Source organism: Nelusetta ayraudi, unplaced genomic scaffold, assembly GCF_046127955.1.
Source record: "Nelusetta ayraudi isolate G7.1 ecotype Tasmania unplaced genomic scaffold, CSIRO-AGI_Nayr_v1 ptg000135l, whole genome shotgun sequence".
Taxonomy (NCBI): domain Eukaryota; kingdom Metazoa; phylum Chordata; class Actinopteri; order Tetraodontiformes; family Monacanthidae; genus Nelusetta; species Nelusetta ayraudi.
The window spans coordinates 7,963,359-7,990,000 of NW_027466185.1; the positions used below are offsets into that span (position 1 = coordinate 7,963,359).

Consider the following 26,642-nt stretch of genomic DNA (forward strand, 5'->3'; position numbering starts at 1 on the left):
CACCCTCCGACCCCTCCACCGCCCCCTTCCCGCCACGTTCACTTTCATCAACGCCGTTTTAATCAACCTTCCGGAGCGCCCGCGTGTCTTTCGCGGGGCGTTCCGCGACAGCCCCAGCGTTGATAGGCGCGGCGAAGTACGGGGAGTTCAGGGGTCCCGCTAATTAAGGTCTCCGTCTAATTTTAAATCGGCGGCTTCTTCCCGGCGGGGATGCGGGCGAAGCAAAATAAGACGAGCGACGCGGCTCCCACCTCGTCCTTCAGCTGTCTCCTCTGGGCCCCGGCCACGAGGAGCTCCCACAAAAATCAAAAAATAATCATAAAAACTACCAATAAACATTTCTGAATGGTTGTTTCCACCCCCCCAATGTCCTGACCACCGTCCCACTTTTCTGCTTCCTCTGCAGGTCCCAGTCTCGGTGGCCATGATGAGCCCCCAGGTGATCACACCTCAGCAGATGCAGCAGATCCTCCAGCAGCAAGTCCTCTCGCCGCAGCAGCTCCAGGCTCTGCTCCAGCAGCAGCAGGCCGTCATGCTGCAGCAGGTACGTTCACAAGTGCGGAAAAAGTTTTGTTGCCGCGAAACCCACGCGGTTGCGTTCCACCGCTGCGGTCACAGACATAGATAGACAGATAGGTAGGTAGGTAGATAGATGGAAGGAACTTCAGTTCAACTCTCAGTTGCACAATCTTTCCACAGCAAGTCAGTTGATAAAATAGTGCATAGAGAGTAAGAGAATGATTGAAATAAAGTTATTTCTCAAGTAATTAAAAGAAAAAATAACTTTGTTGAATCGGCCTGGTTGATGAGGTTTCAACCCTGAAATGGAGCTCATCCGTCTTGCCATCCTCCAACATAGAGCAGTGTCTCAAGAGTTCAGTGGACTCTTCCTCCTCTTCCTCCAGCCAATCAGCCACCTCCATCTAACCCTGATCCTCTGCGTCCTCTTCTCTCTCGTGCCGACTGATTTCACCTCCTCTTTCACCACATCCATAAATCTCCTCTTCGCTCCTCCACTTCCAACCTCTTCCGCTCCTACCTTCGCCATCCCTGCTTTGACTCTATCGCCACAACATCTGACCTCCCCCTGATGCACACACCCCTGATTCCATCCGACGAGGCCACGCTGTGAGAGAAGCGGGAATAGGACCTTCTACCAGGTTCGTGTAGAGCAAATGAGGGAAAGTTTGCTTCTAAAATTCCGAAACTGAGAGGCGTGGACGTAGACCGATCACCTGCTGCAGCTCCGGAGTCACTCCACGTCGTTCCCATCGTTAGCACATGCTGCGCTCGCAGCAGCAGCAGCCTCGATGTCCTTGACACGCTTTACCGAGAGGAATCCGAGAATTGACGCGCTGTTGCTCACGTCGCCTCCAATTAACCGTCCCGCGCTGTGTCGCCGGTTCAATTCCCCCAGTGGCGCCCACCTGGGGGAGGGGAACCAGGAGAGTGGAGCAGGGCGCGGCTCGGAGCGGGTGATGTAATGTGATCGGCTGTTGAGAAAGAGAGAGAGAGAGAGAGAGAGAGAGAGAGCGTGTGTCCGGTGTCAGAGTTGAAGTGCGTCTCTCGTCCATTGATTTGATTAAGCGGGAAGGGAACGGCTTAATTAAGGACGTCGGCTCTTCTGATTATCGCTTCCTCGTTAAGGGGCACTCAGGAGTTTCCCGCCGTTCCCAGCGACACCTCCACCTGCAGCCCGAGGCGATGTTTTTTTCTCCCCGGCGCAAAACTCCGATTGATTCTCCGAGCGATTCCCATTTCAAACGTTTCAGCCGAAGCGACAACCAACCAGATGGATGGACAGAGACGAGAAGAAGAAGAAGGTCGTCAACTAGAATACATACACACGGACAATACAAGAGACTCATCTCAGAAAGACTCGTTCAGCTCACTTCCTGTTTATATAGAGAGGGAAAAAAAATAGAGCAGACGCCCTCCTGCTGCCGAATGTGTAGTGAGTATGATAAATCATTCCCCCCCCCCCCCAACCCCTGCCCGCTCCCCCTACTGGAGCTACGGGACTGTAAAGCAGAGATATAAACGCCAGAACCCGTTGGAAACTTTTATTTATGACGGGCGACAGTTTGTGCACAGGTGGCCCAGGTTTACAGGAAGGTGTCGCATATTTTTCATTCTTTTTTTCTTATTAATATATTTGTTTTCACGAGAGGATCTGTTCGCTCCCCTGTCGGCCGTATCCCTGTAAGTGACTCCAGCTCATGGCCAGTAAATACCTGCCGTCCCTTTACGACGCCGCACGCAAGATGTTTTCACCCTGGTTTTGACACTGTGTGCGTGTGTGTGTGTGTGTGTGTGTGTGTGTCTTTTTATGTTTGCAGCAACACCTGCAGGAGTTTTACAAGAAGCAACAGGAGCAGCTCCACCTGCAGCTCCTCCAGCAGCAGCACCCCGGCAAGCAGGTCAAAGAGGTAGGAGCTCCCGCACGCTGACGACACATACGCTCAGAAGATTACGAACCAAAAGAACGGAGGGAAGAAAGACAGAGAGAGAGAGAGAGAGAGAGAGAGAGAGAGAGAGAGAGAGAGAGAGAGAGAGAGAGAGAGAGAGAACAGAATATTTAATTTTGAAAGCTTGCACAGGAAGTCCGTAAACACTCCTTCCCTGCCTCGAACCCCAATCATTAAACGCAGCCCGCAGGCACGGCTAGCAGGCTTGACACAAAGAGGGTCTTTCGTTAATGAAGCCACCCCCACCACCCCCCGCCGGCTAACATTACTGCGCCGGGACGCCCGTAAATCACAGCTGACAGGTAGCTGACAGACAGACAGTGAGACAGACCAACGGAGGCGTGGGAACCCGAGGGCCCGGTCCAGGGGCTTCTGCGCTGCACCTTAAATGATCGGGATGTATAGATAACCAGAAAAAGTACGTGTACAGAATCAGAAAAATAAATTGTGGTCTTAAGTCGGCCATTTTGTGCCTTCGCGCGTCCGCAGTCGCTCAGAACCCATCTCTGCACTTGCTGAGGGGACTTTTTTTTTTTATTTTACGAGATCAAGCCAGACGCCAGGGAACGGGGATCGATGTCGCTCTTGTTTTGCAGTGTGCTCTCCTGCCATTAGGGGGCGGCGAACCCCTCGCACTGGGCCCTTTCAAAGTCTCAGACGAAGCTGAGAATGCACCGACTGGGAGGCGAGAGTCTCCCACATAGCGAAACGCCCGTCCTGGGCGTGAGAGATGCATGTCTCTGGACGTCAGCCCTTTGTGATGTCACAAAAGGCTCCACTACAATTTGATGACACCAGCCACATTTCGGCTCTGCCGTCTTAGACCACACATTGGCGCACGATCGCCATCAATGGTCCTGTTGGAGACGGATTTTAATGTTCTTGCAGAAGGCTGTTAACAGCGGGCTAAATACGCTTGCTTTGCCAAACTTCCAGACAGGAAAGGTAAATAAATAAAAATAAATATGAGTTTGAGTGATCAGCACTTCACCTCCTCAGTGCTTTGACTGCCAACTTCCTTCTCCTCTTCCTCTTCCTCTTCCTCCTACTGATCCCGGCGTTCCTTGGATTCCTCCCCCTGTGTCTGTCGTGGCTCAGGTTGTTGTCTTGCGAAGGGCTCATGCACCGGCAGCAGCAGCAGCAGCAGTGTGTCTGGCCTGCCGATAAACAAGTCGCTGAAGCAGATAATGGGGAGGAGGGGGAGGAGGAGGAAGGTGGGGGGAGGGAAGTCGCGCTGTAAATCTCTCCCGTTCGGCCGGTCACAGGCCGTCGGCGAGGGCGAAACAATTAACTGCCGGGAGTCGGTGGCGGCTGGGGGGTTCCGGGGGGGGGGGGGTTCCGGGGAGGGGGGTGCCGATCGGTGAAGCTTTGTGTGTGCGCGTTTGTTTGCGCCCGAGCGCCCACATAAACCTGAGCGTGCGAAACAGGAACGCAGGTGAGAGCAGGTGAGCTCCTCCATGAAGTGGAGGGGCAGCAGCTGAGGTCACGGCGGGTGGGGGGGCAAACCGATCCGGACCGGTTCCGCCGACTCCGCTGACAGCAGCAGCCGTACTTAAAAAAGACAAAACAAATGGAAACACTGCCGCCGTCACTCTTGCTTCCGTTCTAAACTCCCCTCTAATTTTCTCTCCTGACTCTTTTTCTTTATTTTTTTCTCCTCCCTCTCCCTTGCCCTCCCTCCCCGCTCCCCCACTCTCCTCCTTCCTCCTCGCTATAGCAACAGCAGCAGCAGCAGCAGCAGCAGCAGCTGGCCGCCCAGCAGCTCGTCTTCCAGCAGCAGCTCCTGCAGATGCAGCAGCTCCAGCAGCAGCAGCACCTGCTCAACATGCAGCGGCAGGGCCTCCTGTCGCTGCCCGGCCCGGCCCCCGGCCAGGCCGCCCTGCCCGGGCAGACCCTGCCCCCGCAAGGTGAGTGGGACCGGAGCGGGTGGGATCCTCAGCCGATTTGGATCACGTGACTCGGGTCACCTGCCCATCGCCAGCGGCGCTGCTGAATTTCCCCGGCTGGTTCCGCCGTCGTGTGCGCGTTTTCCCACGTCCCCCGAACGCATCCCGCCCGACTCCCTCTCGACTTCCTCTCGCTGTTGTTTCTTCTGCTGTCGCCACCCGTCGCTCCTCCCTCCTCGCATCTGATCGGCACTTTCTTTTGTTTCTGATTCCTCGTCGCCCCTCCGCTCTCCGGCCCCTCCTCTTTTCCTCGATCGCCGCTACGCCGCGACTCCTGTTGTCATCGTCATGGCCGTTGTTGTTGTTGTTGTTGTTGTTGTGGTCTTCAGCGAGAGGCAGGCAGCCGGAGCGGAAAGAGAGGAATAGTAATAATAATAAAAAAAAAAAAGGATGGCGGGGAGGCGGGAGAAACGGGCTCCATTCTCTTTGCACTTGAAACCCAGAGCAAAAAATGCAATTGTGTGCGTGTTTGTTTGTCGATCTGCAAAATGGCGATGGTACACAAGGCACGAGGGGAAAATCGAGCGAGAGCCTCGTCGGTCGGGGAGACTTTCAACTCATCAGTTAGTTTCTTCTTGGACCAGAACAGGGCTGGGCAAACTTTTCCACTGGTGGGCCACAACGGGTTCTAACATTTGACAGAGGGGACGGAGCAGCAGCAGATAGATGGAGTTGGTTGAATGGTGACCCACCTCACAGAGAAAATATATCATGGATTATATAGAAAACATGTGCTTTAACATCCATTGAAAATGAAAAGTTACATCAAAATCAGAGTCTTTGAAGCCCAACTGTATTTAGCTATTTGAAATGACTCTTAAAACACATGGATAGAATACAGCTACTTTATCACTTATTTATGATTAATATAATTTCTCCACGTTCAGCGGGCTGCAATAAAAAGCCCATGCCTGGACCACTAGACCGGTAGTTTGGAGGAATTGGAGGAGTTGAGGCTCTGGCCACATGGCATTTGCAGATGACGATGTGATGTGTAACTGGAGAAAGGAGAGGAGACAGGGTTACTCGGGGTTGATGGTCCACAGCAGTGGGGAGGGATTAGAAGGACGCCCGGGGGTTGAAAGTGTCAGTCAGTTGGGTAGGACGACGAGAGTGAGATAGAGGCACGTGATTGGCCCAAAGGAGAAGAAGAAGAACGAGACAACCAGTGTCTAGCTCAGTGTTTCAGAGACACATTTTTTACATGGCACCACCAACCAAAAAGATGACACTTTTTACCCTAATAATCACTACATACATATATATATTCACTCAGTCAGTGTGATACCTGGGCCTGTTTAGATGCACACAAAGCTGATATACTGGGAGGAATGAAGGGAGGGAAATAGACTCACATTCCTTTTAAAGCACTGTCACTCAATGGAATGTTATTATTATTTTGTGACCAATTGAGTGAAATTGCATATTTTTCATGCCACACCTGACATTATCTCACAGTCCACTAGTGTGTTGCAGTGGTTGAAGAACACTGGTCTACTTTGCACAGTTTCAATACTGACCCTCGGTCTGAAAGCTGAAGTATTCTCCCCCCCACTCCCCTGCAGCCGGCCTGAGTCCCGCCGAGCTGCAGCAGCTGTGGAAGGACGTGACCGGCGGCAGCGGCCACGGCCTGGACGACAACAGCATCAAGCACGGCGGTCCGGCCTCGTCCGGCGGCGGCGGCGGCGGCGGAGGAGGAGGAGGCGGTGGCGGCCTGGACCTCTCTACCAACAACTCTTCTTCGACTACCTCCTCCTCCTCCTCCTCATCTTCCTCCTCCAACCCCGCCAAGGCCTCGCCTCCCATCTCCCACCACGCCATCGCCAACGGACAGTCGCCCGTCCTCAACCACAGGAGAGAGCGAGAGAGGGAGAGGGAGAGGGAGAGGGAGAGGGAGAGGGAGAGAGAAAGAGAGCGGGAGCGAGAGAGGTAAAGCAATAAGAATCATCATCAACCATTGGAATGATAATAATTGCGCTGAGAGGTAAAGCAGTACAACAATAGTAATGATAATAATGATAATTACGCATGCACCGATAACACTTGCATCTCACTACTCACTGATACTGATATGAGTACTTGATAAGGCGATTGATGTAACAGATGTTGTGTGTCATTTGAACATCATTCTCCAGCATCTTTTTCGAGGACGTGAAGTTTCACTGCCGTGCAGTGTCAATACCAATACCCAATACTGCTATCAGTGTCAGTGCATCCTGAATAATAATAATAATAATAATAATAATAATAATAATAATAATAATAATAATAATAATAATAATAATAATTTGGTGGGGGGAGACAACAAGTACACACAGAAGCGCAGATGAAAAGTTTGCGCTGCCTTGTTTGTGTTTTGCATGTTTGTCCTCATTTCAAAAGCGGCAGCAGCGGGGTGGGGAGGAATAAGATGTTTTGTTTGTTTGTTCAATAGTTTATCAGCATCTTGATATTAGTAAAAAAAACAAAACAAGAGCTCCCCCCCCCACCCCCTTCCGGGAGAACATGTACCAGCAACATGAAAGGCGGTGGGGGGGGGGGGGGGGGGGGGGACAAGCTATCCTCCTTCTACATTAACTATTTAGCGCTTTGGCTTTTCTCTTTTTTTTTCTCTCCTCCTCCTCCTCCTCCCTCTTTTGAAAATTACCTTCCTTGCTTGCTTGTCATGTAAACAGAATACGTGATGCCTTGAGTGGCGTTTCCAGGATGTTTATCCTTGTGATGGCGTGTTTTAGAAGAAAAAAAAGGCGGCCCCGGCAGCACTCGCGAATTGGGGGGGCGAAAAAAGAAAACACGGGCTGTTCACATATCTGCCTATCCGTCCCATGCATTATTCAAAGGCTTTTCTTGGGCGATATTATAATAAGGCATCGCGCAGCGACGACGCTACTGCGGGCGGGCGGGCGGGCGGATGCTGTTTGGCGGAGACTCCGTGGAGGTGGAAGTGCCGTGTAATTGGTTTAAAGTAGATGCTATCTCTCCGCCGCTAAAAAGGAGGCTCGACAGAGATACCTTCAGAGGGGAGGAGGAGGTGAGGAGGAATGAAAGGCAAGGGGGAGGGAGGAAGAGGAGGAGGAGGAAGAGAAGTCTTTATCCCTCCTGAGCCGCTCGTGCGTCCTAATGATTGAACAAGGACCATTGTCAGCGACGCCGATCGATAGAAAACCTCCACTGTAAGAGAAAATAGATAAATAAATAAATATACACACACACACACACACACAAGTTCACACGGGGCACCCACATTGAAAGATGCGCACCAGCGCTGAGCCCTAAAGGTTAAACTGTCACCTTGAGTGGGATGTGCTGTCCAGTCCAGACAGGGTCAGAACTTATTTGGGTTCAATTTGGAGTTTGAAAAAGAAAAAAAATGAATATCCTGATTCCCATAGAAGTGTTTGTTAGAGTTTGAACCACCAAAATGAAGCGACCGTCGCGATTTGAGATTTACTTTTCATCCCGCTTCCTATTGGGTCCGCAAGGAAAACAGGGAGAAACCCATGGGTAGCATGGGTGCTACGTTAGCAGCTGGAAGTTTGGTTTGTTTTTGTCTCATTTTTCATCAGCGTCTTTTCACAAACCCTAAACGCAGTGTAACAGCCGTACTTGTGGGTGTTTCCCAAAATCCTTAAATCCAGTTTTCCTTTAGCTCTGCTTCTTCTCGTAGCCACTTAGCGTCGACCTGCGACGTGGCTACTCTGAACGTAGCCTCGCTACTTTGCATCACACCGCCTAACAGGAGCACCTCGCGATGACTTTTTGTTTTCCCCGTTTTCAAATCTCATCCTCAAAAGTTTGTTTTAAACCAGATGGGAAGTCATGTGTCTCCCTCTTGTTTTGTTTTGTTGGGGTTTTTTTGCACTGTGCTAACCACGACCGCTCACCTGTTTTTCCGCCCCCTGTTTTCCCCCTGCAGTTCACTACACGAAGAAAGCGGCGGGACGCACCCGCTGTACGGCCACGGCGTGTGCAAGTGGCCCGGCTGCGAGAACATTTGCGAAGACTTTGGACAGTTTTTGAAGTAGGTGTCGCCGTCACGTCGCTAACATCTCTCCTGCTGCACAGACAAAGAACACACTTTGACCTTTGATCCAGTACGGCTCTCCTCAGGCAGCACCCAATGGGATTGCTACGTTGTTCTGGGCGAGCTAACAGCTGCGCGAGCTAACGGCGGCGCGAGCTAACGGCGGCGCGAGCTAACGCGCTTACCTTCCACAACAAAGGAGCCCCCTCCCCTCAACCCCACCTCCCTCCATTCACCGTTGTCATGGTGCGGAGCGCCGGAGCGAATGAACTCTTCATGCTCCATCAACAATTTAGTTAATTAGCTCATTTGTAATTGGCCGGCTTTGTTGCCTGGATGTCGGTGAGGGTGGTGGTGGGCGGGGGGGGGCATCAAAGGAGGAGAAGGTGTTTGCTGCTCCGCCGATTACAGGTTATCACGTTGCCACTCACCGACTTGCCCCGCTTTCTCTCTCCCGCTCCTTCTCTCTCTCTCTCTCGCTCTCTCTCTCTCTCTCTCTCTCTCTCTCTCCCCCTCCCCCCCCCACCACCACCACCACTCACACAGAGAAGAAAAGGAAAAGCTTTTAATTTGAATATTCTAATTAGATTTGTAATTAACTGTGAAATAACGATCCGACCGGGCCGAGTGTGTGTTTGTCAGGCGTCCCGGCGCCCGGATTCGCATAAACTCCTGGAAATCGGGGACATTGTTCCGCTGGCGTTTCAACCCAACCCCCAGTTCCCCCCTGCTAAAAAAAGGAAGAAAAGATTTGCATTTCTTTGCAGGCACGGACGTTAACAAAAGAAAAAAACTAATGTGCGAAAAGTAGTCCAACCCGTGGGGAGCTGTATTTGGGTCAGGACTTCGATTGATTCCGTGGGGGAAAAAAACAAACATAAAAACTCAGACGGGAAGTCATGTCAGTCGAGTCAGGTGGAGCCAAGCGACGGGAGAAATAGGCTGTTTATCGCCTGTTTAGCGATAAACAGCCGATTGTTGTAGCGGAGGAAGGACGTTCAGCTGGATTTTCACCAAAAACGATCAAAGGCGGCCATAATTGACGGTCCCGCAGACTCCGACCAGCGCGTTTGCTTACACTCCTGGCGAGGGGAGGAGGAGGAAGGGCGGGGAGAGGGTGTCGGGGGGGGGGGGGGCAGAAGGCGACGTCAATGTCAGGACGTCCGTCCATGAGTCGTCAGCGGCGGCAGCGCAAATCCGCAAAGCCGCGCTTAACGGCGGGGAAAGCCAGTTTGCTGCATGCGACGCGTCGTCCCGGCTCCCCGTCTGGAGTTTGTCTTGCAGCTCGCTGGAGCGGGTGGCGTGGGGGGGGGGGCAAGATGCAGCGTGTGAGGCGGCAAAACCTAACGGGATTAGCGTTTTTTTTTTCTCCTTCTTCTTCTTCTCCCACCTCCTCTGATCTCTCCCCGTCCCCGTCACCTCGGCGCCCTCGCCGCTCGCGGCCCCCGCCCCTTTAAGCCTGCGTCGCTCAGAGGAGACTGCGGCGAGGTAGCTTAGCCGCGCGTTTGGCCGCGCAGGTCGCAGATAGCGAGTGAGCTAACGGGGGAGAGAGAGAGAAAGAAAGGGAAGGGGGAGGAAAACAGGTCGAGCTCGAGACTTGAAAGACGCTTTTTTTTTTTTATGTGAGAGCGCCGCTAGCGAAACCTCGGTGCCAACAAATGTTTTTCTTTTCTTCCCGGAGACGCTCGTAGTGGCGCAGGCGGAGACGGCGTTTAAACAGCGCGACACACGAAGCGGCGTGTCGTGTCCCATAGACGACAGTTTAGATCGCGAGTCAGCGGCAGGTCGCGCCTTCCGGGCGAGGCGGGGCGCGGCGGGGTGGAGCGGGGGCCCCCGACTGAGCGACAGCGTTTGGTTGTCTGTTGTTGTGTCGCGTACAGAAACTCGTCAGATCAGCGTGTGACAAACTCCTCCCCCTCCCCCGAATTAGCTCTCTGAAGTTCAAGGAAACGTGCTGGGGAAGTGCTTTTTTGATGAGCGTTTGGCGCGCGCTATCTTGTGTCGTCCTTTCGGAGCCGCCCGCGGTGGCACCGGTGGAAGAAAAGGGAGGAACGTTAGAATCAGTATCAGGATCAGATCGCCCTTTATTGTCACCCGAAAATGTATCACGAAATTGAGAAGCTTTCCCCTTAAGTGCAGTCAATTTAAAAGAGAGAAAAAAAGTGCAAAGACTGTCCATATGCAAGGAATTTTAAAGGTTAAATTACAAAAACAATAAATACTAACGTGTTAAAAAGTTATAAATAACAGATAAACTGTTGTCAACATGTATATTGCGCATTCGTGCGCTATTAGCATTAGCTATTCGCTTCTCGATGCTCGCTCAGAGGAAGCGCTCCGTTGATGGTTCCAAGTTTGTTCCCCCCTCACTTCAGCCTCTCGCCTGACACATCAGAAGCTGGAAATCCAAGTAAGTTTGCCCCCCCCCCCGGCACTCCCCCTCACCAAAACAAAAAAACATAATAGCTGCGCGTGGCACCGGTGGAAGAAACAGGACGAACGTCAGCGCTATTAGCACGCGCGCTCTGTCAATGGTGTCGCACCCCCACCCCCAAACACTTTAGCCTTGCGCCTCTTGCATCAAAACCGCGCATAAACACACACTCGTGACTCCCCCACCCCCTGCCCCACCGTCGCCTCGCCTTCCTCACACACACTTAACTCCTCCACTCGCTGTCACCTCACTGCTCCGCTTATTACTGGTGGGAAGGCGGCGTCAAGAAACAAATAAATGAATAAGCGGTGAGCTCGGGCTAACCTGAGCGTCGTCTGTTGTCTGCAACCCGCGGCTAATTAAACCCACAAGGCAGCAGCCAAGTGTCTTTTTCATTAGAATGCGCGCGCACACACACACACACACCCGCTCACACTCCTACCCCCCCCCCCCTCTCCACATGTCTGCCGCACTGTGACAAGACCTTTAAAAATGGAGGGTATTACTTTTGCACGGCTGCCATCAGTTTTTTATTATCATCATTATTATTCAAGTTTAGTTTCAACATTCACAATCAGTTTTTTTGTGACATTGCTGCATCGGCACGTGTAGACGTCACGGTTGTTGTCGGGCCCAAACACACCGCACCTTGGCTCAGAAAGAGCTCTCGCTAACGCTAAAGCCCCCGGGACGACGCTAACAGCTCGGGAAAACTGAAAAACTTGCTTTCACAAAACATTTTCACTCCAAATGTGATAACAAGAACGCAGCACACAGTGTATACACTCAGCCAATTAATACACAATATGTATTCATTTCCAGTCACTTTGTCCAGCTAAAAACATGCATGTGCACCCGAGCCACGTGTGCCAATGGATCCTTGAACGTTTTTTCCACGCAGGGGCCTTGAAATTCGCACCGTTTACGTGCGTTTTGATGCCTCATCGGCTCCCGTTTCCTTGCCCCGATTTCTCCCCCCAAGTCTCCCGAGGCCGCCGTCTCATCGGCGGTTCGTTTTCTTCGAGTCGGGATGGGGGGGGGGGGGGGGGGAGAGAGAAAAAATCAATATCGCTCGACAGCCAGGCGCGATAATAAACATAAACAGTCGGCGGAGAGGCTCGACGTGGAGTTATCGACGTCGTAAGTGATGTGTCACTTTAGTACCGCTCGGCTATCGAGAAGACGTTTAAAGTCGTATATATTTCAAATTGTGGGCAGAAAATAGAAGGGCTTAGGGTAGGGGTCGGCGACCTTTACCACTCCAAGAGCCATTTGGACCCATTTCCTCCAGACTGGGAGTCACAAAACCCTTTTTGACATTTAAAATGAATTTAACATTTGTTTTATTTTGTTTTGTTTTGTTTTGTTTTTGTCTTTATGCTTTACGCATAAACCAAGGATCAGTAACCTCCATTATCCAAAGCGCTTCTTGCCCCATCTGCCATCAAATAACATTCACCTGGAGCCGGGGAGCATTAAAATGCCTCTTTAAGAGGGTGATGGAGACCCGAGGCTGTGGAGGTTTTTCAACTGTCTCTGTCTTGGCGTGAGTTGGGGGAGAAAGCCAATGCACAAGTTCTTTGACAGCAGTAGAATAAAGTATCCGTGGTTGACGTTTGCACCGTTGCAACGTTATAATATCTGACAATCTAGGTCGCAAAATGCGGCAGAGTTACTGCATTTCTGCGGGTTTTTGCACCTGCATATCATTAGTGCAAAAACCTTTGTGGATTCCACGTACAGATGGCGGAGATAGTAAGCAAGTACCTCCAAGCAGAAGTTCAACTGTGTCGTCTATCCACGCCATCTTTTTGCGGGCATTCTTTGCCGTCTTTGCCGTGCTATGCTAGCGAGCTGCTACTTCTGTAAATACACCGGGCTCCAGGTCTTCTTCTTCTTCTTCCGCCTTCAGGGAGTCAAACCACAGCGCCACATAAGGCCTGGCCTAAGTACTTTCCAGCGTTTCCGTATACATGCAAATATTTTTGGAGATGGCTTCATGTAATCTGTAATCTGTAATCTGTAATCTGTAAACGCTTTTCTTAACACACTCGGTTTTTAAAAAAAAAAAAAAAAAAAAATTCCTCTCCTTGTAAATGGGGTCATAAAAGGGTTTGGGTTGGCAATATTTCTGTCCCAAAGAAAGAGAAAAAATAGATATATTTTTCAATTTCTTTATTTAGAAAGAGAAAGTTCAGGCCCCGCCCCCTCCAAACCACATTTTAATAAATAAGGCGTTCCTTCGTTATTGTCGTCTGCCTGCCCATCTCCTCGCCCCATCCCCGCCCCCCTTGTCTTTGTGTGGCATTATTAATGCACAGCAGGACACGCTGCCATTTGAATATTTCATAAATGCATGTAGTAATCTGCCTGTAATCACCTTGCTTACCGGCCGGCAGTGGGAGAGAGGGTGTGTGTGTGTCTGTCTGTCTGAACCGGCTGCAGGGGTTGCTGCAGTCTCCAGGCCTTCACGCACGCGCACACACACACACACACACACACACACACACACAGAGCAAACAACACAAGGCCGAACAGAAGCAGGGAAACAAGCTGGTAGAATTAAACTTGATCAGGATATTTTCCTCCTTATTCCTGCGCACACCCCCGCTTTTTTTTCCTCCTTTTTTCCTAATGAGGTGCCTTCAGGGACGGTGCGGGCCGACCTGCTCGCCGTCCCTGTTTTCAAGCAGCTGTAACTCATGACACGCGCCATACATCAAGCGCGCAAGACGGCGTTCTGGCCAGTGGAATGAAAAGGGTATTTGCAACATTAGTCCCCCCCCCCCCACCCATCCTGAGAGCGGAGTGGGGGGGTAACGTGATTAAATGATTAATGTAATGCCCCCCCCTCCACCCTCCACCCCTCTCTCCTCTTCTCCTTTTTTTGTTTTACTGCATTCTGAAGCAGCAATTAGGCGCCGCCGAGGCCCCGCCCCTATTCGCCCTCCGTCCCTTCCCTTCGCATCTTGATTTATATCTTGACGAAATCTTCACATTGGTGGGGTGGGGGGGGGTCGTGCTCGGGGGAGGGAGTGTGGGGCCAAAGCCGTGATTGCAAACGTCTCCTGGCTTTTCTTTTGATTGGCAGGGCCGCCAGAAGCCTTAATCACTTCTTTTTTTTTCTTTTTTTCCTTCCTGCACGTTTCTGCAGATAAACAGGAAGTGCAGCGAGGGAAGGTGTTTTGTTGTTGTTGTTGTTGTTGTCCCCTCCTCCCTCTCATGCTCGTGCCGCTGGCCGATTATGTAAGACACTTGTCGATAAAGCGGATGGCGAGGCGGCGGGGGGGAAGCAGAGGAGTCTGTCTTTTTTTCCTTCCTTCTTTTTTTAATCCCCCCCCCGCCACCATTCCTAATGCACCGGAAGGCCGCGCCCGCCGCAAATGATGGTCGGCGTGCTTGGCAAGCGAACCTGTAATTACTGCAGATAAAGTGGCAGCTCTGGCATTTCCACGAGCGGGCCTCCTCAAAGCTCGCTTTGTGAGTTTGTCGCCAATGATCATTTGGATAGAGGCTCATTACCCAGCATCACAACACTTTGGAGCCCCCCCCCTCCCGCACCCTCCCATCCTCACCCCGCACATATGTGGTGCACAAGCGTGCTTCGGCGGGAATTAAAGGTCTTTCTTAATGGCGGAGGCTCTTTTGTGCCCCGCAGACGAAATCCAATCAAGACAAAAAAAAATAAAAGAAGAAGAAAAAAAAACCCTCATCGACTGTTCCGGCTGTCTGGCCGCCGCCTTTTTTCCCCTTCTAATGAGGCGAACGCACAAGATACATTTAATATGTCGGGGGGGTTAATGCACCTTTCGGTCGGAGAGGCGCCTTTTGTGGCGTCAAACGTCGCCGCTGTTAAATTGCGCGTATTGTTTTTGGTAAACGAGGGAGACAAAAGCCGTTCTGCTGGGCTGGCATCTTTTATTCTCCGCCGGGGGAGGGGCGGAGAGGGGAGGGGAGGGGTGAGTGGGATGTGGGAGGGGAGGGGATGGGGGGGTTCACTGAAGTTCGCCATCTGAAGTGACGACGGCCCATTGTCATGCTAAACACGGCAACGCGCCACCGTGTAACTTCTAATTACCCCATTTCAGAGCGGAACAATGCTCCCCAACTGTATCCTATAGATAATTGGCCCGCTATAGAAATGATATCATTATAATAATAAAAAAAAACACACTGGTGAGGCTGATACTATAATCGGCCTGCCCTAAAAAAAAATCTTTGTTTTTTTTTTCTCTCTCCACACCCTTCACAGTGATAATCTTTGTCTTCTCTTCTTGTGAAGGAGGAAAGTTGATGTGTAACTTTGTCTTCCTCCTCTGTGTTGTGTTACGTTGCGTTGCAGACACCTAAACAGCGAACACGCCCTGGACGACCGGAGCACGGCCCAGTGTCGAGTCCAGATGCAGGTGGTGCAGCAGCTGGAAATCCAAGTAAGTTTGCACCGCCAAAAACAGAAGAGAATAGAATCGAGTTGATTGCCATTTGTGCAGGTTAAAAACAGGAACACGAGAATCCCTGTCCCTGAGGCAGTAGCAACAAAAATGAACAAACTAACAGACACTAGGTGCGTAAGAAAGAGAAACTATACATTTGTAGGTAAGCAACCTCAGCAGAACCGTCTTGAAGGTTCCGTTGGGGCCACTGGAACACTTCCGGTTGCACTTTCAAGGCTAAGATGACCTCAGAACCTTCACGCACTCAAAGGACTTCCACAAGTCGGAAAGAAAACCTTTTGTGTGTCATTGGGCTTCAGCAGTGGTCCAGTGGGGGCGTCTGAAGTTCCAGAGAATCGTGATCCAATGTGTTGCAAAATCACTTTGGATCGCTGTCACTCCAAAGCTCACGCAAAAAAGCAAGAGGAACTCACCACCGCTACGACGCTGAATTAAAGTAAAAACGTTAAAAACAGCAAAGTTCCTATGAATCCAAACGGGCCCAAAGTTCTACCCTCAAGTCAAAACCTTGACTCGTCCGGTTGCAAACTTTCTTCCTGAAGCGACGGGAGGGCCTCGGCCCGCCTTAACGCTCCCAGACATTCAGGACCGCTCGACAAAGCCACCAAACAAAGGAATCCTCGGGCCCGACAACTAAAGCCATTATAATTGTTTTAATTGAATTAAGCATGTGCTTTATTTTCTCCACCGCCGCCTCCCCCACCTCCTTCTTCCTCCTCTTCTTCCTCTTCTTCTCTCTCGTTCCAATTAATGGCTGGCGCATCTCTTCCCGGTCCGCCGTGTTAATTAACTGCACTTTGCACCTGAAGAAAGCTCCAAAGGAGGGAACTATTTTCAGGAGGTGGAGCGTGACCTTATTAAGGAGTCACGCTGGCTAGATAATGAGAGCGCTGATTGAGTGACGTTATTACTCAGCACCGCAGCCAACAACTCCCCCCGCCCACCCACACACCCACCCCCGCCGCCCCCACCGCCCCCACCCCGTTCCTTTTCAGAAACAAATAGACGTAGGAGCGATGGAACGGAGTGACAGCTGGAAAAGGTGCCGTTTTGTTGTTTGAAAAAGGACACAAAAGTTCTCCTCCGGGCCACGTTTCACCAGTCGAGCGTCGTAAATAGAGCCGTAGTTCCATGATTAAGTCAGAAGAGGGAGGGAATTCCAGCCGTCCAGATTCCAAAAACGTGAAAGGAATGTGGAAGTTGTTCAACTGTTTTTATGTTATTTCTTTTTTTTCTCATCCAGCCTGAGGTTAAGGTTTGGAAGAAACTTCATGAAAAGTTAGTGACCCAGTGGCTTCTTCATTTGCCACTCCTGCCACCTAGTGGACCGGAGGTTCAAAGCCAATAGATGCGTAAATAAAGTCATTGAAAAAATTTCTGCGGGCTCGTACGAAGCGACAAGGACGGAAAGAAAAAGTGGATATTCGGTTTTCATTCAGTTTTATTTTGCCGTCTGTTTTGTTTTGGGTTTTTTTAATTCATTTTTTTTGCCCTCTCTCTCTCTCCTTCTCTCTCTCTCCTTCTCTCTCTCCCTCTCTCACTCTCAACTGAAGCGCGGAGCCGTTGAGGCTTCGCACTGTGACCAATTACGGCTATGTGTTGTCTGTCGCGGCCGCTTCCCCTCTTCTCATTCCGTCCTCCCGCCGTCTCCTCCCTCGGCCGTCACTCGTAATGAGGCCCGGCTCCGTGTTGGTGCACAACGCCTACTTGCTCCTCTGCTGCGCACCGTGTTTGTGTGTGTGTGTTTGTGCGTGCTCGTGTGCGTGCGCGCTAAGGTTGCCGGCCGGGTTGTCGAGACGTCCACTCGGCCTGGTCGCTGTCACTTCCCCGCGAATTAGATTGATGATAGGCCACGTGTCGGGGGAGGAGGGGGGGCCCGCTAACTGGACCCGGGGGTGGGCGGGGCCACCTGGCACCCGGGTTTTCGGACGACCCACCCCCACCTCCCGCCCCCTCACTCCACCTTTCCGGCAGTCCGTCCTCCCTAACAGTGTCCACAGGACTTTGAGCCGACAGCTGGCGGCGGTTAATTTGCGGCCCGACCAGCTTGTTTCTGTCGGAACCTCGCTGACCCACTTCTTTTTTTTTTTTTCTCGCTATTGACAAAAAGATGAAATCCTATTTGTTTTTGTCTGACCTCTCTCCACCCCCCAAGCCTTCATTACCCTTCCTGGGCTGCTGCTCCTTCTTCTTCTGCAACTTCTTCTTCCTCTGCCTCCTCTTTGACTTGGAGGGAAGGTTCAACTCAAAACTGGCCAGGGCTCCAGGGACAGTTGTGCAGTTTCACAGAGGGATTCCAAAAAAACAAAAAAAAAACAGAGACGGAAACCACCTCAGAGCCACTGTACAAACATTAATACGAATCAGAGGAAATTGTTTCAAATCTATTCATTTTGAAATTTGACATTCTAAATTTCAAATTAAATAAATGCCAGTCCTGCAAAGGCTTTGCAAAGACTCTGCAGCTTCACTTGTTCTGATGATCTGTTTATTATAGAGATTTACATTCGTCAAAGCACATTTATGGTGTGTCTCAAATGCTGAAGTGTTACTTCCGGGTTGCTGGTTGCGGCTATTGTGTAGTTTGCTGTGCCTCTCGTGACAGTGAAGGAGCTTAAACGCAGCTGTTGCTGTCTGTGAAACTCCAGAACAGTTACATGGATTAGAGCAAACGTCTCCAGAATCGGTCCATCAACGGGATATCAGTTTCTGGTGGACGTCCGTCCCTTCCAGTTACTTACACTTCATGATCTTTTATTTATTTATTTTTTCGTCCTCCATCTCCCCCCTCCTCCCTAATCGACTCTAACGCACTCTCTCTCCCCACCCCCACTTCTCTCTCTGCTCCCCTTGTCTCTTAACAGCTTTCCAAAGAACGCGAGCGTCTTCAGGCGATGATGGCCCACTTGCACATGCGTCCCTCGGAACCCAAGTCATCACCCAAACCAGTGAGTGCATATTGCCTCGGCGTGCCACAAACAAAGCCGGGGGGCCGCGCGGCCGGGGCTGGCTGTGCAGAAAATGAACAGTTTAACCCGCCGGGCCACTCGTGCGAATGATCAAGCGGAATCAAAAAAAAAAAAAAAGAGAGGAGAGGGGCAGGTGAATGGGATTTTTTAGTAATTCGGAGTTACATCTGCAATAGACAATAGAGTTTGGGAGGTGTGTTAGACAGCGGAGTTCTCCTCCGAGACGTCCAGGCCTCATTTCTCCGTGATGGATATAATGACCAAAAACAACCTGTTGGGCGCTGATGACCGCTCGGGCTCCGACGGCCGCGGCCGCCAAGACGTGTCATTTGGACGACAAACACCCAGGAAAATTGCGATGGATGATGGATGCGGTGTTGTCACGAAAGACGGTGAAATTGCTCAGGGGAGGGGGAGGAGAGGGAGACAAAGTAAATCTAAAATTGTAGAAAAAAGAAAAAGAAAAAAGGGGGACGTCGAAGAAGAAAACGCCATTCTGTGTTTTATTGTCTTTGTTTTGCAACTTAATGATTGTCAGTGTGTTTTTGTTTTGTTTTGGGGGTTTTTTTCATTGCATTTTTAAGCCAAGTGGAAGTGCACTAATTCCAAATTAGGACAATGAATCATGCAAATTTGGCTTCCCGCTTTTTGAGTTTTGGATTTTTAAATATGAGAGAACAAAACATTGTTATGTTTCTGCTGCCGATTAAAGCGTCAACCGATTGCGTAATTATCCAATCAGGAATTATTTTTAGAGCCAGTTTCCGTCTTTATGGCTTCCTCTCTCTCTAATAATCTTCAAAACAGCAGCAGCAGCAGCTGCTGCTCGCTTCCATCTTTCCCAATAAAGAACTTTGCAGCCCTGTAATCCAGCCTGAGTGCGACTGAAAGATGCTAATGAACCGCTGCGTCTCGTAACGCGAGCATGAAAGAGCGGCTAATTGCGTTCGCCGGAGTTCGGGGGTATCCTCGCTGAACGTCGAGATCCTGCCTTTTCGAGGCTCCGCCCCCTTTTTTGGTTCACATCATAGAGAAAAGTGTGGATGAGGAGATGGGACGATTTGTTTTTTGACTTTTGATGAATGAGGAAGTCCCATTTATGACCTGAATCCCATTTAATGGATGGATGGATGGGAGTCCAAGTTGTGATTTGTCAGACCTCTCTGTGACTTCCTCCCTCTTACCTCCGTCTTTCTCGACACTTGGGGTGCCTTTGGAAACTGCTAGCGCAAGCCTGTTAGCGTTGCAGGTGTTTCTGCCGTTTGATTTAGATTGATGGATTAGATTTCATTTTTTTTTGTCATTGCACATGTCACAAGTACAGAGCAATGAAATGTATATATCTATATACATATATAAAAGGTTGAAAAATATACAGATGGTATTTATCTGAATGTAGTAATATACTGTGATTTTGATGTTTGTAGTATGTACATGAGTACAGGGAGGTTAATGACAGTAATGCAAGGAAGCAGTGGGTAATAGGTCCGGTAAAATTACAGTATGCACAGTAGTACAAAGTACAGTAAATTTAATCTCTCACCCTTTCATCTTTTTCGTCCACGTTTTATATTTGAAGGCAAATTTCGCAAACTGCCATGATTTTCTTTTTATTCGAGATCCTCCCAACACACACACACACACACAGACACACACACAGTGTCTCCGTGCACAGCCAGGCCCCGGTCCCAGCCCGTCGCTGCGGCAGCTCATTACAGCTAAGTGGGGCTATAATTATCGACGGGAACACCCCGCCGTCCGACTCTCTCAAACTTGACATTTGAGCGTATTTATCTACACATGTCACAAACGAGCGCTGATACCTCTCCCCTCTCCTTCGCCAACCGCCCCTCCCCCACTCCCATCTTTCAAGTCTCTTCTCATCCAAACACCCGCCCGTCCGATGCTCCGCATTTTTCCACTTGTGGACTCACAATTAAGGCAATTTGGCTTGAATATGTAACGACGTCATTACCATTCCGGCTAAATTAGCGGCGAGACTGAAAAGGTCAGCGAGAAATTTTCCAGTCGGTTAGAGCCTCTCACATGAGATTTGGGGTGGGGGGGGCAGAAAAAAAAGAAGGTGAAGGGCGATTAGCAAGTGCCGGAGGTGACGGGCACTGGGGCAGGAGAACATGGAGCGATTGTATAAGTCGGTCGGCGACCTCGACTCGAATGCTTCGCTGTTCCTCCCCTCAACATCTAAGACAGGAATGGGCAAACTTTTTGACTGGTGGGCCACAGTGGGTTCAGAAATTTGACAGAGGGGGCCGGAGCAGGAGCAGATGGATGGAGTGTTTTCACCTCATAGGAGAAAAAAAATATACCATGGGAGATGTAGAAAATGTCAATTGAAAATGAACAAAAGTATTGCAACAAAATCATTGTCTTTGAAGCCCCACGGTGTTTAGCTCCTTATGGAAATGACTTTTAAAACACTGATAAAATGTATGAAATGGTTCCTATTAATATCATTTCTTCAAGTTGGGCGGGCCGGATTAAAAAGCTTAACGGGCCACATATGGTCCCCGGACCATAGTTTGCCCATGCCTGGTCTAACGTTTCCCTTCAGCTGATGACGTGTGAACTTCCGCGACCGCTTGAAAAAATCTGCGGCTTCCCATCGGCACTCGCAGGTTCGATTGGCCGGGCCTGGCGGAGGCAGGGGAGGATCGCAGGTGGTCGGTGGCTTTGCGGCGAGGAAGCGCGGGGAAGCGATAAATGGAGAGATAAAGCCGGAGATGACGGGGAGGGGGGGTCCGAGGATAACGTCGAGGCTGATCGGCGGATAATCTGGAACAGCATGCTCTAATTAGGATTCTTATGATACGATTTGGCGGCCGTAATTAGCGGAGATGGGCCCGGCTTGTTAGTGGAAACACAGCTGTGTTGGAGGAGGAGCAGGAGGAGGAGGAGGAGACACTCAGCGCAGAAAATCCATCCAGCAAAAAAAAATAGATCTGTTTTTGTTTTCCTCCACCTCCTCCCCAGCAGTAGAGTCTGCATGATACGCTAGACAAATACATCATCAGTCTTTCATGATCTCACTTATATGTGGATGCTGGATGCTTAATGCGTTGCTGAGCATAGTGCTTGTTGGTTTATGTTGTTTTGAAGCAGCTGCTGCCGGGCAGATGTGTCCAGATGTGTAAATTTGTGTACCCACTAGAATAATCTAGACAACCCCACTGCTCCCCCACTCCCCCCTTTTCTCTCCCCCTCCCACTGACGGCCCTCTCTCTCTCTCTCTCTCTCTCTCAGCTCAACCTGGTGTCCAGCGTCACCATGTCCAAGAACCTGCCGTCGGCGTCGCCCCCCAACTTACCTCAGACCCCCACCACGCCCACGGCGCCTATCACGCCCATGGCAGCCATGCCCCAGGTGCCCTCGGTGCTGGGCGGAGCCAACGTGCCCAGCATGGGCGCCATGCGCCGCCGCCACTCGGACAAGTACTCAATGTCGCTCTCGTCAGGTAGGACCAACTACTCAGCGCACAAAAACACACACACACTGCCACACTGCGCATGCAAAGACGCACAAATCTGCTCAGTCGGTGCAGTCCACTGTGTTCCAAATCAAACACTTCTGCTAGTTTTCCTGTTTGCATTACAACAGTTTACACTTTACTTGTGCTTCACTTAAAGTTTGTAACGCGTGTGACAAGATTTTTACACATTTTTAACCCATGTAAGTTTGCAATGGAAGTCTAAAGACAACGATTGGAATAGTTTGTAACACATTTGTAAAACTTTTGTTACTTGTGTTACATGTTTGTTACACCCTTGTATTGCACGCAAGCTTGCAAAGGAATCTAAAGGCAAAGTTTGGAATGTTTTGTAACACATGTAACATGTTTTAATACATGTAACATGTTTGTTACATTTGTAACACATTTGTTACATATTTGTTTGCAAAGGAAGTCTAAAAACAAAGACTGGAATAGTTTGTAACACTTTTGCAACGCGCGTAACATGTTTGTTTGGAATGGTTTGAAACACGTATCTACTGCGTGTAACGTGTTTTCTTGTTACACGTTTGTAACGCGCCTAAGTTTGCAAAGGAATCTAAAGACAAAGTTTGAAATGGTTTGAAGAATTTTGAGTCTCTATTTTCCAATCATACAATTTTGTTCTTCTCTTGGTAGAAAAACAGTACACATTTGACACTGAGATTATTCAGTGTTTCTTTTTGGAAGGGTGTGATCTGGAACACAGCGAATGAATGCACGCGCCTCCCCTGGCAGGGCGACCTCCGCTGCCGCGCCTCCGTTTGACTCTGAGTGCCATTTTAATGCCGATCACAGCAAATGGCGCGCGGCGGCTTTAAGCAGTCGTAAAACACACACGGCCGCGGAGGCCTGGCAGCTCTCAAAACCAGGCGGCGACCGCGTCTGGTTGGGCTTCTCAAAAGAGAGCCGGTGTTTAATCACTCTATATGTAAATAGACAAGAACTTCCTCTGTGCATAAATATTACATGAATGTTAATTAAGTTCAAATAATGGTGTTGGGTATGGGGTGGGTTGCGTGCGCCTGTGTGTGTGTGTGTGTGTGTGTGGAAAAATACAATATTTATTACATTAAGACGCGCCGTAGTGTTAAAGCTTTGCATTTTAAACGGTGCTGTCTTTGATGTTTATATTTACTCGCCGCGTGTTTAGTGCGCAGACGCATCAATTATTCAAGTTGAGCCTAACTAACTAACACGGATCTCATTTTGTGGATGTATTAGTGTTTAAGATCTCTCGCGAGAGAGATTAATTAAAAATGCATTTTGTTAGACATGGAAAATGCTGATTTGATCTGCCCCCCCCCCCCCCACCCTCTCTCTCTCTCTCTCTACCCCCCCCCCCCAACCCCCTCTCCCCCAACCCACATGCACATGCGTGTTTTATTCTTGTGTCTCCTTTTTCTCTGACTTGATGAAAGCTTGACCAACGTTCAGTACCTAAAAGAATAAAATTTACCAATTATTTCAGGTGGTGACACAGTATTTATTTTTCCAGAGATCGCCCCAAACTACGAGTTCTATAAGAACGCCGACGTCAGGCCGCCCTTCACTTATGCAACCCTCATAAGACAGGTGAGTGGGAAATGAATTAACTTTGCCTGATTAGATTAAAAATTAATTGCCGCGCTGGCCGAGCTAGCGCGTGCATGTACACGTGCGTGTATATATGCGTGTGTGTGTGTGTGTGTGTGTGTGTGTGTGTGCGCGCGGCGCCAGCCTCGTTAGTAAACCATCATCTGCTGTCATCTCATTTCAGGCTATCATGGACTCCCCCGACATGCAGCTAACGCTTAATGAAATCTACAGCTGGTTCACGCGCACGTTTGCCTACTTCAGACGCAACGCCGCCACCTGGAAGGTAACACCCCACCGCACCCCTCTCACCCTCCCCCCGACCCTCAGCCCCTCTTTTCCTCACGATTTTCGCTCCTCTTTTTTTTCTACCCCCGCTGATCGTTTCCTCTCCCTCTCCCGCCATTTTGCCGTCTCTATTTTCGAAACGAAATAAATAAATGAATAAATAGATTTTTTTTTCTTCTATTTTTTTTTTTTTTCAACGACAGCCGGAATGAATTATTCTGCCTCACATATCGTTTTCTAATTCGGTCGCAATTAATAGCAGGGGCTTGCCGTGGAGTGGAGAGGAGAGAAGAGGAGAGCTGCTCTGACGCACTAATTATACAGCAGCCACTCCATCATCAGCACCTTTTGTTAAGAAAGACACCCCCCCACCCACCCCCCCACCTTCTTCCCCCACCTCCCCCCTCCCCACAAAAACCACCTCCTCTCGCACATCATTGGTTAATTAGGAGGTGTGGGGGGGTTGAAAGGAAAAAAAAATTTAAAAAAAATGAAAAGGGGAGAAAAAAAGGCAATGGCTGTTTGTCCATTAACCAGCTAACGGGCCTCGTGCACACACACACACACACACACACACACACACACCGAGACGGGTTGAGGGTGTTTTCATGCGGAACTAAAGCAGAGGAACGAGTGAGTGAAGGAGTGAGAGGTGGCCTGTCAGTCAGGAGCAGGAGCCCTCTTTATTTACCCCCCATCACTCCAACACACACACACACACACACACACACACACACACACACACACACACTCCGTCCCGCACAACATCATCATCACGCTGTGAAGGGTGCCTCCTCTTCCTCCTCCTCCTCCTCTTCCTCCTGCGTAGCGCCGTTAGCCTCTAACCGCATCGACGTGCAATGACTTGATTTACACCCGCAACCCCCCGCCCCCACCGCAGGCCCCGCCCACTTTTTTGTCAGTGTGGTTGGGAGGAGGATCAGCGACGGGCGCTCGTCGCCGTGATTAACATGGAGATCTTTTTTTTTTTTTTTTGAAAGAGAAAGGAAAGAAAGAAAGAAATCAAAGGTGGTTTAATATCTCAGCCTGGTCTCATCAGCTCAAAAGGGGGGGGGGGGCTCTGCACCCCCACCTCCCGTACCCCCAACACACACACACACACACACAGACGGACGGCCGGCTCTGTCTCTGTCTTTCTGTCTTTCTCTCACCCCAGAAGCTTATTAGTTCTAACTATATAGCATGCATAATAAAACTGCTCATTTGCTCATTAATATTAAAATTATCATATTCAGAGCCATGGGCATTAAGATCAATCAAATCCTGGGATTTTCAGGTCAGATGCGAGATCTGCTTATGAGGGTTTTTTTTATTATTATTCTGAATCCCTTTTTCTTTTGGAAAAAAAAGCAGCAGCAGATGAGCAATGTGATAAATATGAGAGGCCGAGGATATTAAAGCCGAGGGTATTTTTTTATTATTATTTGTCGAGGCCTGATGCTTGCTTTAATTATTATCATAATATATCTGAATTGTTTGTTTGTTTGTTTTTTGTACGTCAGGGGTGTCAAACTCCAATACCCAGTGGGGCCAAAATTTAAAACTTGGACAAAGTCGTGGGCCAATATTGACATTTATTGAAAAAAATCTTAAAATAAAAAACAGTGAACCTTTTTATATGGACCCAAACAAGTTTTGCTCCAAAACTGAATATGGAACAAGCAAAGCTTAATACCATACAATAAATAACTTAATTTTTGCACACATGCAAAATCAAATTGCAATTAAAAAAAAGCAAAAAAAAACGAAATAAATAAAATCTAATGCAAAATCTTATGCCTCTTTTTATTTGCAGCCTTCTGATTGAAATTCACAGTAACCTCCACAGGCTAATAACACATTTAAAAGTAAAATGACAAGAAAACAATGAAGCAATAATAAAGTTGTTTATTGAACAGAGCATTCTGGGATTTGTAGCATTACTGCATAATAGCAGCAGGCCAGCTCTAGGCCAAGTATAATGGCACTGCGGGCCCAATTTGACCCGCGGGCCAGAGTTTGACACCCGTGCGGCGTCGGTTGTCCTCCTCCATGTGAAAACGTGTCCGCGCAGGAGATCAAACCCCTGGTGTCAATTTTAAAATGATTTCTCTCTCGAATGCGCCGCGGAAGCTGGTGTTTGAGGATATTTAGACTCGGCTCACCTTCAGTCACACACACACACATTGACACACACACACATTGACACACACACGCACAGTGACTTTAAGCGGCTCCTGATGGACAGTCTTTCTTCTCGCGACGTGTCCATTAAGAGCGATGCTTTTTCATTTTTTATTTCATTTTTCCTTCTGCGGGGTTACTGACATCACCATTATCGAGGCGGCCGGTGCCACTTCTGACACCGCCGCCATAAGCCATTCGCCATGCTGATTACCTCCTTTTAGCCTACTTACCCTGATTGATATGTACTGTGCGCGAGCGCGCGCCAGACTTGTAAAGAGCGCCCGCCTGCTCCTCGCCCGTTTTTTTTTTTTTTTTTTTTTTTAACTAATTAAATCAATGGCGCGTGAATGTTAAGAATTTCCTTCAAAAAAAAGTGTCAAGAAGAAAAGAAAGAAGGTGGGGAGGTGGAGGGGGAGGGGTAAAATTTCAATTTCCAACAAGCTTTTTTTTTTTGCTCTTGACAGCTAATGAGCGAACGTGATGGGTTTCTTTTTACCTGGGACCACCCCGACCTGTGTGTGTGTGTGTCTGTGTGTGTGTGTGTGTGTGTGTGTGTGTGTGTGTCGCAGTGTCTCAACCTCTTGCTCCTCCCTCCCCACAGAACGCCGTGCGCCACAACCTCAGCCTGCACAAGTGCTTTGTGCGCGTGGAGAACGTGAAGGGCGCCGTGTGGACGGTGGACGAGGTGGAGTACCAGAAGCGCCGCTCGCAGAAGATCACGGGGTAGGAAGTCTCGGCCCCGCCCACACGCCCTCAGAGGGCGGAGTTTCCAGTGCTTAGCCCCGAGCCCTC

At 49.6% G+C, this 26,642-nt stretch overlaps 1 protein-coding gene across 7 annotated transcripts in view; it reads left to right on the forward strand.

Moving 5' to 3' along the window:
* The window catches only part of foxp2 (forkhead box P2), a 111,444-nt gene that overhangs the window by 74,906 nt on the left and 9,896 nt on the right, over nucleotides 1-26,642 (forward strand). For 5 of the 7 annotated variants that reach the window (XM_076011471.1, XM_076011474.1, XM_076011470.1 and 2 more), the window contains 11 exons: nucleotides 407-544; nucleotides 2,340-2,429; nucleotides 4,186-4,375; nucleotides 5,980-6,343; nucleotides 8,331-8,435; nucleotides 15,215-15,302; nucleotides 18,191-18,274; nucleotides 21,557-21,767; nucleotides 23,272-23,375; nucleotides 23,560-23,661; nucleotides 26,452-26,573. In XM_076011471.1, coding sequence (XP_075867586.1) covers nucleotides 407-544; nucleotides 2,340-2,429; nucleotides 4,186-4,375; nucleotides 5,980-6,343; nucleotides 8,331-8,435; nucleotides 15,215-15,302; nucleotides 18,191-18,274; nucleotides 21,557-21,767; nucleotides 23,272-23,375; nucleotides 23,560-23,661; nucleotides 26,452-26,573 — 1,598 coding nt within the window. The remainder of the gene's footprint in view (nucleotides 1-406; nucleotides 545-2,339; nucleotides 2,430-4,185; nucleotides 4,376-5,979; nucleotides 6,344-8,330; nucleotides 8,436-15,214; nucleotides 15,303-18,190; nucleotides 18,275-21,556; nucleotides 21,768-23,271; nucleotides 23,376-23,559; nucleotides 23,662-26,451; nucleotides 26,574-26,642) is intronic. The other 2 variants (XM_076011472.1, XM_076011475.1) reach the window with 1 other exon arrangement.